A 16133-nucleotide genomic window follows, 5' to 3' on the forward strand; every position below is an offset into this window, starting at 1 on the left:
GAACCTCCATGGCTGACTGCTCCTTCCAGCAGATGTCCAGGCAGTTTAGGTCACACATGATGACCGTGTCCCTTGACCTAACTGCCTCCATAACTTGACCTGAGAATTCCCTGTCCAGCTCTTCCCCCGGTTGGGTGGTCAATAGTATAGTAGACACCCACCGTTAAGTCCCTTTCCCCTCGACCCCCTTTTATTTTAACCCAGAGTACTTCAGTCTGCCCCTCTTCTGACCCCATGCTGTTTGTTGAGGACGTGTATTGCTCTTTAACGTAGAGAGCCACACCCCCACCTTTCCTCCCTGTTCTATTCTGTCTGAACAGTTTGTATCCCTTGATGTTTACCACCCAGTCATGGGTTGAATCCCACCAGGTTTCAATGAGCCCCACTATGTCCAGGTTTGTGTTAGCAAGCGGGAGGGCAAGTTCCTCCTGCTTGTTGCCCATACTATAAGCATTAGTGTTTAAGGCCTCCTATGGGTGCATGGCCCTCCCTCCTGATCCCAGGACTATCCAGACCCCTGTAAGCTTAAGGTGTGAATCATTTGCACACCTAACAGTGCAGATAGTGTGTCACTTCTTGCAGTGCCCTTGAAAGGGTTTCAAGGTACACACCCTGGTTAAAAATTACCATCCTAAACCATCTGTGACCAATGCTTGTCCAGTTTCTTTTTGAAGACCTCAAGTGATGGAGAGTCCACAACTTTCCTAGGTAGTCTGTTTCACTGCCTCACTATTCTATCAGTGAAGAAAATTTTCCTGACATTAATCTAAAACTATTTGCTGTAGCTTCAAGCCGTTTGTTCACATCTTTTCCTCTGCAGCAAGATGAAAAGGTGATCTCCCCCTTCTTTACATATTTGAAGCTGATCTCCCTTCAGATATTTGAAGATTGCTGTCATGTCCCTTCTATAATCACCTTTTCCACAAGCAGAGGAAGCCTGTTTCCTTCAACCACACCTCTTATGGCTTGCTATCCAAGCCCTTTATTTTTTTGCCTGTCTGCAGCTCTGTATACCCCCGGATACTATGCAAGTTCTCACCTGCGTGGGGAAGGAGGAAATTATGTCTCAAAGTCTGCTAAGTAGGTTTTACTGTTCATCAGAGTTGTAGCAGTGCAGCTCCATGCCTGGGGCAGTGCTGGATCCTGCAGCAGCACAAGCAGCCATCACAATGGCAAGGAATGCTTCCTTCCCCCTGCCCCAGTTACGCTATTGGTGTATGTTATACTGAGTATGTTAACTTCACCTAAGTTGTTGAGAGAATATACGTAATGGAAATAATGCAGACAGCAGCTGTAAAATGTTAACTTTTAAGGCAGTCCTAACCAATCTATGCAAATACAAATCAATTTTTATATTAATATTTTGTACTGTCCTTTATCATCTTTTTTTATTTACTTATAATATTGCTATCTAGGTAAATTGGAACTCCTTGGGACAGTGTTGCTTTTAAACAAGGGTATTTTAGATGAATTGTGTTAGAGGCAGGTAGCGTGGTGAGTTGTGGAGTGCCACACTATTGGAATAATTATTATCTTTAGTGTAGGTGTGGAAATAATATAAATGGTCAGAGGAACAACAGCTCTTAGAAAAAATTTTATAGGTTATTTTTCAAATCTAATATCTTTACTTTTTTTTAAATTTTAGACTGAGAAAGATGTGAACTGTCTTGAACCTTGGTTAATAAAAGAAATGGATTCCTGTCTCTCTGACATATGGTTGCATAAAGATGTTGATGCCTTTGCTCAGGTGTTTCACCTTATTTTAACTGAAAATGTCAGTGGTAGGTCTTTTATTTTAGTAAGCTTGTTGTTTCTTGATATGTGATTTGCTGCATAGTTTTTAGAAAAGAAAAATTATGAAACAAGTAAAGACATTCTGTGGATTTGGCATTACTAGTTTCTTAAATAATACTTTTAAATAAAAATAATTTTTGGAAAATTTTGACTTAAGATTTTCAGGAATGATGGGTTGTGTTCCTATTAATTATCATCACAGTCTTGAAGTGTGCATATTTGTATGGAGCCAATTTATATAATACAATGTTAAATTTATGAAGATTGACAAGGAGAAGGGAATGAATATTTTACTTTGCATCCAAAATTTAATTTCTTCTTGTATTGGTGGAATTTTGCAAGGCTTCGGATAGAACATTTGGAGGAATCAGTAACACTATTCAAATGTTTTTGCACAAACACTCATTGGTTTTTCTTTTTTTTCTTTTTCCTTGCTAGTTGATTACAGGCACAGTGAAACCAGTGCAACTGCACTAATGGTTGCTTCAGGGAGAGGCTTCTTGAGTCAAGTAGAGCAGCTAGTCAGTATGGGAGCAAATGTGCACTGCAAATCATCCAATGGCTGGTAAAAATTTTATTGGAGTTTTTAAAAATACAGATTTCTGTTTACATATTTTAAGTAGATAACTTCCTTTTTTTTAAAAGAAAAAATATTCTTGGTTGTAATATTAGTGAATAATCTTAACAAACTAAAACCAATTATTCTTTTCTGTTTTACTTTCTCTCCTTTCCCTACATTTCAAATTTCAAAAGCTGCACTCACTAGCACCACAACCAAAAGAGACTTGGGTGTCATGATTGACCACAAGATGAACATGAGCCACCAATGCAATGCCACAGCTGGCAAAGCAAATAAAACTTTGGCTTGCATCTATTGATGCATCTCAAACAAGACCCAAAAAGTCATTTTCCCACTTTACTCAGTCTTGGTGAGGCCACAGCTGGAGTACTGCATCCAATTCTGGGCTCCACACTTTAGAAAGGATGTGGAGAAGCATGAGAGAGTTCAGAGGAGAGCCACGTACATGATTAGAAGTCAAGAGAACAGGCCTTATGTAGAGAAACTGGGAGGCATTGGACTCTTCAGCCTGGAGAAGCGACTTGGTAGCAGCCTATAAGTATATAAGGGATGTGCATCAGGATCTGGAGGGGAACGTTAGTTCACCAGGGCACCCCAAGGGAAGACGAGACCTAATGGTCACAAACTCCTCCAAGACCATTTTAGACTGGACATAAGGAAAAACTTCTTTCCTGTCCGAGTCTGCAGAGGCTGGAATAGACTCCCCACAGAAGTGGTGCAAGAACCTACTCAGGATACCTTTAAGAAATGCTTGGATGCTTATCTTGCTGAAGTGATCTGATCCCAGCTGACTTCCTGCCCCTTGGGCAGGGGGTTGGACCCAGTGATCTCGCAAGTTCACTTCTGGCCCTGATGTCTGTCAAAACGATGCAATTTTCAAGAAGTTTATCTGTAAATCTTTGCTTTTCAAGTGTATTATAAGACCATTTTATTTTCTTGTCAACGGCACTAATTAATACATATTAAAGCAAATATAAAGACAATGGAAAGACTTCTAAGCTTCAGATCATCCCCTAAATGCTTTGCCATTCATGAGTGATGCATGAGCATGCCTGAAAAGAGTATGTTTTCTATTCTTAAGGCCTTTCTTTCTTTTCAGAACTAACTTGTACTACAACCACTGTAAATAATAGACCTATTATGGAAAAATATCAATTTTTCAAGCTTCTGTGACTTTAAATGCATTCTATACTAGTTTAGAAAATTTAACATAAAATCCATAGTAGATCATTGTAAAATAAAGAAAGAGACAAGAATTGGAGTATGGTGGGAGCTGTTGCTATGGTGATTATGTTAAAAAACTTGCAAACGTGTTTTTTTTTTTTCAGTTGGAGGGGGGGAAAGCACCAATAACATTAGCTTTATAAGGACATAATGAACTTAATTTCCAGGAAGACTTTTAAGTTAAAAAAGCAAACCTTTATACATATGGATGTATTAGTTTAGAGGGAGTGCTACACGTGTGTCACTTCGGAACTCTTAAAAGTTCAGTATAAACAATAGTGAAGGAAAAGTACAAAGTATTGCTCAGTATTTTATGTAGACTTGTTTTTTCAAGTGAAATAAAGTGAAACAGTTGTTTTTTTACCCAACTTAATTGTACTCTCTCCTGCATGAAACTGACATTTTTACTTGGGAAAGTATTACTGTATTTACCTGAATAGAAGATGACTCCCCCCAATAATTAGGTTCTATATATGGAAAATGTATACTTTTGATATAATATTTCGGGTATAGAATCTGACAGTTTGCCTTGAATTTGTCTCTCTTTCACTGCTACAGCAGTGGAAATAAATTGGTGCAGGAGGGTTAGGTGTCTTTTCCTTTGTCTCCCCTTCTCCCCTCCCAGCTTCCACCTCCTGCAGGCCCCTCGCCACCCTTCCTGACTGTCAGACCCCGCTTTCCCTGAGCCATGGCAATGAGGGGCAAATCTGAAGACACTAACTTTGAAATAAACATACATGGAGTAATTTATATGTAGTACCCATAGACTTAGTTCATCCAGAATTGATGTGTTTTACCTCTTTTGAGACTGTTTGTTTTAAGTTTTAGCACAGGTACTCCAAAAATTCACTTTTAAGCAGCACTTTTGTACTGAAGCAAAAAGGCTCATGATACACCACGTAGTTCATTGAGCTGGGCCCCAGCAGAGTCAACAGTGTTTCAAGCTATGGTGATCCCACAGCTCAGCACTGCTCAGTAGGTGTGTGTACTCCTGATAGCACCTCCACCCTCCCCACCCAAAGGAACCATGTACTAATTTGCTTCCCACTCATAACTGGAACAGGGTGTTCTTGTCATGAGTCCTGGGATCTGCAAAAAAATTGTGTGGGTGAGGCACAGGGCAGCCTGATCCACTATCTCATGTGGGTGGCATGCTAATCATTGGTGACAGGCTGAGAGAGGGTTTGACAGGGAGATTCTGGGGGAACTGTTTGGGGCCCTTTTTGGTGATGTTTGCCAGACATTTAAAGCTCATGAAGAAACAGGAATCTTTGGAAATTAGCAAGTAAGGTGCAACTCAGCTGCAGGAGTGAAGAGGAAGTCCAAATATCAATGTAGTGGTTCACTGCCTTGAAAAAGAGTCAGCATTGAGGGGGACTGCATTCAGTGGGCACTACCATGTATCTTATTCAGATGGGCTGCATTAATTTACCTTTGTGGTAGCTTCTCAGCCTTTTGTGGGCTAAGATCAAGTCACTACACTGGTCTGATAGCTAAGCCAAAATGCATTTAAAGTGGTACTGTGTAGTGGAGGGTGCACCCCTGTCCAGATGTGGACAGGACACCCTATGAGAGCCTCATAGTTAGTTTGCCACTGGCCAGCTTCCAGTGAGAGGATCTTGGCTACACACCGACTCTATGGAAATGGGAGACTCCTTCCTTGGTTGCTCCTGCGGCCGTATGGCTGAGGGTAAGAAAAACTTGGGAGCATCCGAACCCCAAGCCTCTAGGCTTGGGCTTGCATGTAGGATGCCTGCCAAAGGATTTGGAAGTATCTGAAGTCCCAGGCTGAAAAGTCTGGGGTGGAGGATACTTGCCAGTAGCAGGGCCACATATGGTTTTTGAACAATTTAAATGGAGTCGGAACTGATCTGGCTAATTTGACCTGGAACACGAAAAATTTTCCAAAATATAAAAAAAAAAATGTGATAGGTTCCCATCAGCATCTCGGCCTTTTGGCTAAGTTCAAGCATTTTTGGCAACAAGGAGGAGGGTACCAGGGCTGGCTCTCGCTCTCCTAGTACTGGTTTGGTATTTCAGTACCTCCAGGCCTGGGGTTGTTTCCCTATAGAGGGATCACCTGCCTGTTCATTTGTTTGTTTTTTTTCTTAAGGGCTAAAAAACAACAACAATAAAAAAAAGTAGGGGGGAGGGTCCCATGAGCATGTTTGCCCAGTGTGGGCCATGTGTTTTATAGTTACGCTCTATGTTGGTTGTATTTAATCAGCTTCATAATTGGTTTCCATTGCTGAGCACAAGCTATTTTTTGGCAGCAGTTTAATGCTAGACAGTGTAGCTTTTCCCCTTGCTGACTGGAAGGGAAAAAACCTCCTCTTGTATTTGAGTAAATACGGTATATACTGGGTGCATCCGTTGTACACATATTCATTATTGCGCTAGTTTATATACTTGCAAATGTGAAATAGCTACACAGTATTTATGAAACCTGTGAGACGCTAGAAATGGAGGGGAAAATGGTATACTTAAATCAGTAATTAAGAACATACAAAAGCATGGTGGCACACACAGTTCTAAATGAGAGAGAGTAAAAAAAGTGTAATTATTTCAGGATGGCTTTGGATTGGGCTAAGCACTTTGGACAGACTGAGGTGGTTGACCTTCTGGAATCCTATAGGTAAAGTATCTCTGCTTTGCTAAAACAGTTATTGAACATGGTGAGTGTCCCTGTTACTTCTTAGTAAAGTTTTAATGAGTCTACGTTTTGGTTTTCTGTCTTTAAAAATCTAGCTTAAAACTTTTGGGTTCTCTCTTTTTAAAAACAGACTTCCTAAAATAAAAGTAGGAAGTTAACATAATTGAAATAAAATATTTCTCTGTGTTCTTGATCACACCCGTTACTTTATCAATGAATGAGTCAACTCCTTATAGAGGCCAGGACTGATTCTAGCACTTTGATAAGGAACCCTGAAACTGCAAACCATGCAATGCTTTATTTTCCTGCCAAAACAGCAGGATAACTTGGTCAGGTTCTCCTAATACTGTTTACAATCACAATTGATGTCCCTTCGCTTCTACTCTGGGGCAGGGAGGTTGCCTTTTTAAATTGACCTTTTGCCTCTTTACTCTACCACTTGCATGGTAAGAATGTTTTTAGAACACTATATTATATCTTTGCATCTCATCTCTCAGCAGAGGGTTGTGTTACAGAAAAATCTAGTAATCTCCTGTCCTCAGTGCTTGAAAATTAAGCCCAAGATCTGTAAAACTGTATGTAAGGCTAGGTTCCTATAACTATATAAAGATACCTTAGTAAGTGCTTGTAAAAAGTGCTATCCAGTGCCATCATTAAAGAGCCAGTGCTGCTCTTCAAAACATTTAAGAGATCTTTAAGTTCCTGTAAAACATTTCTATTATTCCAGCAGTTCAGTCACATAAAAAAAGCTCAAAAGATCCAATTCAGGCCATTCAAGAAATAGACTTTCTCTCAGAATTATTTTGACACTGCTAGAGAAAGAATTACAACTTTAGCATTTTAATTTATAAAAGAGAGAAATGAAGTTCTTTTTCACATAATTTGTAATTAACTTGTGAGACTCATTGCCACAAGATTTTGTAGAAGCTGATCATATAACCTGATATTTTGAAAGAGGATTTGGACAAATTAATACAGAAACCAGCTCAGCATTGGATATTTAAACATGATAGGTAGGGGTGCAGCTTCTAAATTAGAACTTTATAGCCCTTTGAAAGTTGGAACCTGTAAGGGAGGAGGGGCAGGGTACAGGCTCAAACTGGATAGGCCCTGCATAAATACTTCCTCTAAGTATCCATTCTGTGTACTGTGCTATACAGGATACTGGGTTAGATGGATCTATGGTCTGACCCAGTATAGCACTTTTTGCAATGTTTAAGAAAACATGCCCAGGTAAATACTTCCCGTTTTTCTTCAACTAAGTATGACAATTCCGTTATGCTCTTTCAAGGGAGTTAAGAGTGGGGAGAGCAGGTGCAAGGAAAAAATTAACGCTGTCTGTAAAACTTAATATTCTAAAGTTTGGCATCCCTAAAACTTAATTGTATGCAATTGAAAGCATTGTTTGCTGAAGATATGGTTATTTTTTTTAGAACAGGATATCATTTTCTCCTAAAGCGCTTTTAAACGAGTTGGAAAGAGTTCTTAGGGAAGAGAGAGGGATACTGAAATAGTCCTTCAAGAGTTTCTATCCGTACCTCATTTGGCTAGAGTGCAAATAGCAAGTTAAACTAAGCCACATAGAATTTCATCAGTAAAAACTTGCTACGTTATTTATTGCACCATACCTCTAATGGGATTTCCTTAATATTGATTTTTATATCATACCCGCTGCTGCTGTATATGTCCTTATCAAATTCATTTGGAATTTGAATTTGGAATTTGATCCACTGATTGTCAATTAAGACTTATTCTTTGATTCATCAGATTTACTGGTGCTCCTGATTCACTGAAAAGTGACAGAAAATGCTGAAAAACACAGCTACTCCATTCCTAAAACACTGAGTATTGTTTTTAAGGAGGAAATAGATTTTTCAATACTAATCCATAGTGAACACAGGTTTACCTTTAAAAAACTTGCAAGTGATTTATTGAAAAAATTACCCATGTCTGATTCCATTAGCTGAGCATAATGGGAATGTGTGTTTCAGGTTACCATTGAGATTCATTGGCAGAATGATTTGGGAAAACTTGCATTGCATTTTCTACGCTACCTGGCACAAGATAGTGTCCTCGGCTTTATAAGTGCCAAAATTTACATACAAACTAAGAAGGAAGTAATGCATGATAGCCTGCAACAATGCATTTTAAATTGTTTTTGATTATTTTAATATAATGCTCTTTTATCTAGACTGAGCTATTTCTAAAATGCATTTTTAAATTTCTATATTTGTTTAGATGTAGTCTTTGACTATTAAAATTCTACCTGCAAGGAGTTTTCTTTCTTTTTTTTAACTAATGCTGAGCTACCAGACACAACCTTTTCTTCGTGCAAGGGGGGAAAAATGGGATTTTAAGGGTAAAAAATATCGTATATAAATGTTTACTTCTCATTCTTCCGAAAACTCATTGAGAGAATAACCACAGGACTTCTGTCTGCTTGGAATAACAAAACAAAACAACAAAACCATGATGGTTTTTCTAGGGTATTTCTCTCAATTTTTTTTAAATTACAACTTCTGAGTAGATGGGCATATTGAAGACAACCACTACATAGCCTCGTTACGTGATTCGCAGTTTTGCGAGGTGGAAGAGTGATGCATTCTAAATTTGCGAAATTTGGTATTATCTTGTTTAACATGTTGCAGCATGAGAGAGGCAGAAAAAGGAGTATAGGGAAACAGAGAATCAAACTGTCTTTGGTTTATTTTGTGGGGAAAATATTATTAATACTATGATTATAAAAGAGGGCTAGGCATTCAGGTTCAGAAAATCCTCAAACCCTGAAGTAGTTAAATAATACAGAATATTATAACAGTTAAATAGAAAATAGAATGTATAGCTAGCCATGTATTATTAATGTTTAGACACAACTATCAATTCTTGCATTTGCTTTCTGATGTATTGCTTCTCACTGAAAATGTTTCACTTAAACAAAAAGAAGAGTTTGGTCATAAATGGGAAGTCTCTGTGCAATTATTAATACCAGTTCATTGTAATAATACAAATAAGCATGAACAAAGATTAGGAAGCAAGCTGTTAGTCAGTAACAGTGATTGTCAAAACACCAAATAATCATTATTACATATTCTTTCAGTGAAATGGAATATGAATTTTAAACAATTCTTGATCATTTATCAAAGATAATTAGAGGATACTTGTAAAGGAAAGCTAATACTAAGTAAGGAGGATTAAGTGAAGTACAGATTCAGATGGAACAAATGAATGGCAAGATATGTTCTACAAATTTTGTTTGATGCTTTGGCAGTGTCATTGCTGGAATGATTAAGTAGACTAAATGAAGTGTTCCTGAATTACAAGAGAGGAACAGTTTGGCTTTTTTCAAAGATTTTGTAGGTTCCTGTTTTACAGTCATTTTTGGTTAAGAACTTTAAATTTTATTTCATTTGTTGATGCCAAGGCTGTGATTTGGGAGTGGGTAGGCTTGGTCAATAGTATTAAACAGTGACTTAATTATTTTATTTACGGGTGTTGTTTTTTCAACCAAAATAGTTAAACTGGTATAACCAGTATAAAGCATTACAGTAATGTTTCTCAAACTATGGATTGCAACGCCAAATTGTGCTGTAGCATTTACAAGTGGGATCGTGAACTCCATAGAATTACTGTTAGAGGGAGCATGTCTTGCATTGGAAGTGGGGTAACATACCTGGAAAGGTGAGGAACTGCTTTCTTACCATAATAACTTATTTTCTTTCCATATGGGAATTCCTATACCAGGATAAAACACTTAGGCTGGTACAACTACATACATAATAGGGATAGATAAAACTACAGTGTCTGTGCATAGGCAAAGCCTCGATGCGCAAGGACAATCACTTCAGCTCTTCCAAAATGTGAAGGTATGCTAGTTGAAAATAAAAAAAAAATAGTTTCAGAATTCTTCTTTGAAAGTGTGGCTGTCATTTGTTTTTTTCTTAGGACTAGTATCATTATGTACTGAAAAGTAATACGTACACCAGAACTTTCACAAATTATATTTTGATTACAGAAAATTACCAGTTTCTCATATGTTGTTTTTTAGAATTTTACCACCATTCATATGGTATCTGGTAAACTAATATATTACCCATTCCAAAACTGGAGCAATGTGAATTAATTTTGATACATGTATGTTCTTTCTACCATTTTCCTATAAACAGGTTAAAGTGGGTGATGTAGTTGGTACTTTCAGATGAGACTCTAAGTACAGTAAACTAAAACACCTTAAGCACAGGTGTGGTATTAAGCATGAGAGTTGCATGTTTGATGGATTGGATTTTGAATCACTGAAGCCAACGTTCAGTTATACAGGGCAGTGAAAATGCAATGTTACTATGTATGCCATTGCTAATATTTCATATTGACATCAGACCCAGAAATAGTGATAGGTTTTTTCTGAGTTTGAGTTCACAGGTAAAGGAAGCATGGTGTTCTTAGACCCACTTCACCCTTTTTCATGAGGAATAAATTTATTTTTATGTGATTGGATGTATATATTTTAGTGCTTCCTTGGAGTTTGGAAATCTGGATGAAAGTTCCCTGGTCCAGGCAAATGGTGGTGACCTTAGTGCAGAAGACAGAGAACTACTGAAAGCATACCATCACAGTTTTGATGATGAGAAAGTGGATCTGGACTTGATTATGCACCTACTTTACAACATCTGTCATAGTTGTGATGCTGGTAATTGTATATTTCTTTTATTATAATTTGGATAGTGCAGATATAGTGTTCCTGATGTATCAGATCATCATTGCCTTCTCTGAATAGTAGTAGCTAAATAAACTGCTGTACTGCATGTCAATCCTTTGCATCTGATATAAATACACAGCACTTAAGCATGTTCTTCTCAGATTAAATATAACTTCTGTATATAATTTTTTTTTAAAGGAGCAATTTTAATTTTTCTACCTGGCTACGATGAAATAGTTAGCTTGAGGGATCGCATTCTGTTTGATGACAAGAGATTTGCTGATAATGTTCACAGGTAAAATCTCTACTCTGTATTGTTGATTTCAGTTCTTCTTGCCTTCATATACCTTAGATTTTTAACTATAACTTCTGTTTTGTCATCAGGTACCAGGTTTTTATGCTGCATTCAAATATGCAAACATCAGATCAGAAGAAGGTGCTGAAAACTCCACCCCCAAACATCCGCAAAATAGCAAGTATCCAATGACTTCTAAAAGTTTCCTTTGATTGAGATTGTCTTCGCTTCTGCAGTTATTACAGAATAATTTTATTGTTATAGATTCTTTCAACTAACATCGCAGAAACCAGCATTACAGTCAATGATGTTGTGTTTGTTATTGACTCTGGCAAGATGAAAGAGGTATGTTTTGGCTCAAACTCTCTATACACTAAGAGAAGTGTGAAGTGGTACATATGGTAGCAGGTTTCTTGTTAGTATGTCTTGTTAAATGTACATGTTTAAGGTATCGAAACTCATTAATAGTGGAAATTTTATTGAAACTAAATGTAAATATTTGGCTGTCATAACTCTAGTAGAGCTGGGGTTAGAGCACTGGTACTTACCAAGAGATCTAATAAGCCAAGGGCTGGTACAGCTCTTTAAATATACAAAGGGCTGTTTGTATTTTCTTCTGAGACCCTGAATAAGTTAGAAAGAGTCACTTATTTCATGTAAGCTAATGCTTTCTTGTTCCATCCAGATGAGGTGTTGTCCATAGTTGGCTTCACTGGCTGTCAATAGACACAGATACCACTCCTTGGCTGCTTTGCACAGGGAATATGAGGCAGTGTGTAATAATAAGGAAGAGGACATGAGAATTGATGTCATAAAATAAGCTGGAATTCACAAGCTGTATATACACATTCTCCTAATTTGTTACACTGGTATTATTTTATTTTACATGCAAGCAGGCATTCTGGGAAGATATGACAATAAGTGACAATTGTCACAAAGCATGAATAAAACTTTATCAAGTACTATACTGAATATATATTTTACTTGTCCATGTGATAAAGCAAATGCAGTTCATTTTCTTCACTATGCGAAGTATTATAAAAAACAAAAACCCTGATGTACAGAATATAATATAATGTAGATATTTTGCTGAGGAAGTGATATAAGATCAAATCCACTTAATTCTAGTTTTAAACCTGTCCAGATTCCAAAATGCCATGGTTGTAATCATTGTGGTTGAATTTAGCTTAAATTAAGGTCAATGATCTGTGTCATTTATGTTATTTTTGTCTAAAATATCATGGTAAATCCAAATTTTGTTTTCATGAAATGATTTTACCTTAACATTATAGAAATCCTTTGATGCATTGAACTGTGTTACAATGTTAAAAATGGTATGGATTTCAAAAGCTAGTGCCCTCCAGCGAAAAGGCAGGTAAATGCACATTTTCTGTTGCATTTTATTTTGCAAGCATCAACTGTTGTATGCCTCTTTAGTAATAATAATGTGATGCTAATGGTTCATTCTGTGGGACATTAATTCTCTTGATTTGCAAGTGACACTTCTGTTAATATAGGCCAGTACGCTGTTGGCTTCTTTTGCAACAAGACCAGACTGTTGACTTATTTAGCTTTTGGTCTGCTGTAACCCTTAGGTCCTTCTCTGCAGTACTGCAGCTTAGCCAGTCATTCCCCAGTCTGCATTTGCGCATGGAATTATTCCATCCCAAGTGCAAAACTTTGCATTTGTCCTTGTTGAATTTCATCTGATTGATTGCGGACCATTTCTCCAATCTGTCCAGATTGTTCTTGATAGGCGTTCTGGGCGACCTGGATGGACTGGAGAATTGTGGCTGTAGGGGACAGGACTAGGAGCAATGGCCTCAAGTTTCAGCAGGGGAAATTTAGGTTGGAGATTAGAAGGAATTTTCTGACTGTGAGGGTGGTTAAGCATTGAAACAGGCTACCTAGAGAAATCATGGAGTCTCTATCCTTGGAAAAGTTCAAGAGCAGGTGCAGCTTATGCAGACATTTGGCTGGGATGATATAGTAAGGAATGTTCCTGCCTTGAGCAGGAGCCGGACTAGATAACCACATGAGGTCCTTCCCTGTGATCCTATGACATCAGCCTATTCCTTTAATCCACATGCAGTTGAAATCATCTACTGTTGATACTTACGGGAAAAATTGGGGTGTGTATGATAGTGCTTAAGGTGTCTTGCTACGGCTTGAGAAGGATAAGTTTCAGCCTCACTCTAGACGCATGCCAGAGGTTGACCTGAATTGATCCAATTAGTGATCTAATCAGATACCTGATCATTCAGGCTGGAGAGTCAAAGGTGCCCAGATACGTTGTTAGCACACCTTATTCCTTTGTGTACTGTTGGGTATAGAAATTGACATGTCTTAACCATGAATCCATAATGGACTGTTGGACCTTTGCCACAGGGGAAACATTTAAGCTTAAAATAATGTTAAAAGATTTGAGAAGCAAGGATTTCTTATGGTGGTATATTTTATTGGACCAACTGGATAGTTAGGATAAAGGTAGACAAGCTTTCACATGCAAGACATTCTTCAGCAAGCTATGAGATAATATGACTTTCCTGGTTTTGGTCTGAGAGTATGAAGGTTTTTGCCTTATTCTACCCATTCAGTATGCATGGATTTTATTTTCAAATTCCTGAGGTTGGTTCATTGATTTGATTGGCTGAAGACATTTGGGTCCAATTCTAACTGGTACACAAACATCAATTCACACCAGCCTGGCAATGTAAAGAGTCCTTAAAATGGCAGACAACCTTGTCTGCTTATGTCCTTAGACCAACAGGGCTACAACCTACACCCCTGCTAAAATGTCAGGCAAGAATTTTGGGAATGTATTCCAGCATTCATACAGGCAGTTGGGTCAGATAACCCTCAAGGTCTTTTCCAACTCTACCATTCTGTGACATACGGCATATGCTGTAAAGCTTTTTCAGAGGAGTAGTGTGGTGTGAATTGACTTTATAAATGCAAATCAGATCCATTTGCATTTTAAATTAAAGGCCCCTTCCTTATTGCCTTTCATCTTCCCCTTTGTGGCAGTGAAGTCACTTCAGTTCTACTTCAGTTATTTCATTATTTTACTTCAGGAAGATTAGACTGGTTACTTGAAAATTTCAGTTCAGTATGTTTTTAAAATATGGCCAACCTATCTTAATGTTATATAGATTTCAGTGCATATCTTCTCTAGTATCTAGGTTTACTTATTTTTACACATCTTGTGTAAGAGTCTCAGTTAGCTTCTAAGTAATATTTTATGTCTAAGGGCTGGGCGCTGTCGGCCTGGAATCTGTTTCCGACTCTTCAGCAGGCTCCGATTTCAGAATATGTTGGAATTCCAGACTCCAGAACTTCTAAGAATGCCATTGCAGGTGCGTATTTCTTTGGAAATAGTAATATTTTCCTGTTGTTACCTTACCATATTGCTTTATAAAGTTTGTATAGAATTCTGCAAGCGTGTGATTCTTAAGTTAGCTTTTCTTAATTTTAAAAAGAAAAAGTGAAGACAAAAGTTGTCATTTATGATAATTTGCTGTTGATATTCACTTGGCCTCTGCATAGTTTACTTTGCATTGCATCTTAACGCATGAGTTCAAGCGTCGGCAATACTATGTATTTATATGAATAATGTAATTTTTTAGTGTCAAAATGGAAATCATGACATTTATTTACTATTGTTTACCTAGATCTATTATAAACAAACTTTTGAAGGAGGCCTAAAATGAGAGCAGGACTACCCGTTTTGCTTAGCTAGCCTAGGTGCTGAAGGCTCCTGCCAGGATGGAATCTGGTGAATTTTATTTCAGATCACAGAAATCGTGCATCCTGCTGGATATATAATTTTCAGGATCTGATAAAATTTTTCAGATTCTATTGCATGTCTGTCAGCATGGGAAGCTGAGGATCAGGGAGCTGGATTCTAGGTTCCTTGCTTCCCAGAATCTTCAAAGGGCACTGAAAGAAGTGTGGTTTTCCTGGTGACCTTTTATCTTCCTGGAACATGGGGAGCCCAAGATCAGAAGGAGCAGCTCCTTTAAAAGGTTTTGTGGAAAGTTCAGCATCACGGACCAGTTCAAGTACTGTCCTTCCTTGTCAGTGTGTAGGGAGTGTAAGATCATGCACTAAATGTAAGTGTTACATGAAATGCTGCTATGTTTGCACCTTCTTAGATTTCATAGATTTCATGGACATGAGGGCTGGAAGGGACCTTGTAAGATCAGGGGGTCTACTCCCATGCCCCAGGGGCAGGAAGTCAGCTAGGGTCAAAGGATCCCAGCAAGATAAGCATCCAAATATTTCTTGCAAGTGTCCAGAGTAGGTGCTTTTACCACCTCTGGGGGGAGTCTGTTCCAGGCCTTGGGGGCTCAGACAGTAAAGAAGTTTTTCCTTATGTCCAGCCTAGAATGATCTTGCAGGAGTTTGTGATTGTTGGACCTTGTCATTCCCTGGGGTGCTTTAGCGAACAGGTGTTCCCCCAGATCCTGATGCACACCTCTTATGTACTTATAGGCTTCTACCATGTCACCAAGTGGCACAGTTTTTATTAATTCCCAACTGTGGAAGTTAAAATAGAGTATTTTTTATGTTTGCTTTGTTTTATGTTTTTTAAAACACTCATTAAAATTTGACTGTTTCCTGGTATGTTTATGTTTGCCTTTTTTAGATGATATTTGAAATTTATACTTATGTTATGAAATTGCAGATTTTTTTTTAATTTACAGGAGCTTTGTTTGCACACAAAACTGTTGGCTCCAATTAACTGTCCTATTGCTGATTTTCTGATGAAAGCCCCAGATCCTCCACCAGGCTTAATTGTCAGAAATGCTGTTCAAATGCTTAAGGTAAGTGGATGAATAGACTGACATTTATTTTTCTTCTTTGTTGTTTTTATTTTCATGGTCTGGGCCTT

At 37.9% G+C, this 16133-nt stretch overlaps 1 protein-coding gene across 3 annotated transcripts in view; it reads left to right on the forward strand.

The window, feature by feature from the left end:
* Positions 1–16133, forward strand: part of YTHDC2 (YTH domain containing 2) — a 62613-nt gene that overhangs the window by 23031 nt on the left and 23449 nt on the right. For all 3 annotated transcript variants that reach the window (XM_019517274.1, XM_019517275.1, XM_019517276.1), the window contains 10 exons: positions 1646–1781; positions 2233–2359; positions 6168–6233; positions 10757–10935; positions 11143–11239; positions 11329–11416; positions 11504–11584; positions 12532–12614; positions 14490–14595; positions 15946–16065. In XM_019517274.1, coding sequence (XP_019372819.1) covers positions 1646–1781; positions 2233–2359; positions 6168–6233; positions 10757–10935; positions 11143–11239; positions 11329–11416; positions 11504–11584; positions 12532–12614; positions 14490–14595; positions 15946–16065 — 1083 coding nt within the window. The remainder of the gene's footprint in view (positions 1–1645; positions 1782–2232; positions 2360–6167; positions 6234–10756; positions 10936–11142; positions 11240–11328; positions 11417–11503; positions 11585–12531; positions 12615–14489; positions 14596–15945; positions 16066–16133) is intronic.

This window comes from Gavialis gangeticus, unplaced genomic scaffold (assembly GCF_001723915.1).
Source record: "Gavialis gangeticus isolate Ggan-Ray unplaced genomic scaffold, GavGan_comp1, whole genome shotgun sequence".
NCBI classification, from domain to species: domain Eukaryota; kingdom Metazoa; phylum Chordata; order Crocodylia; family Gavialidae; genus Gavialis; species Gavialis gangeticus.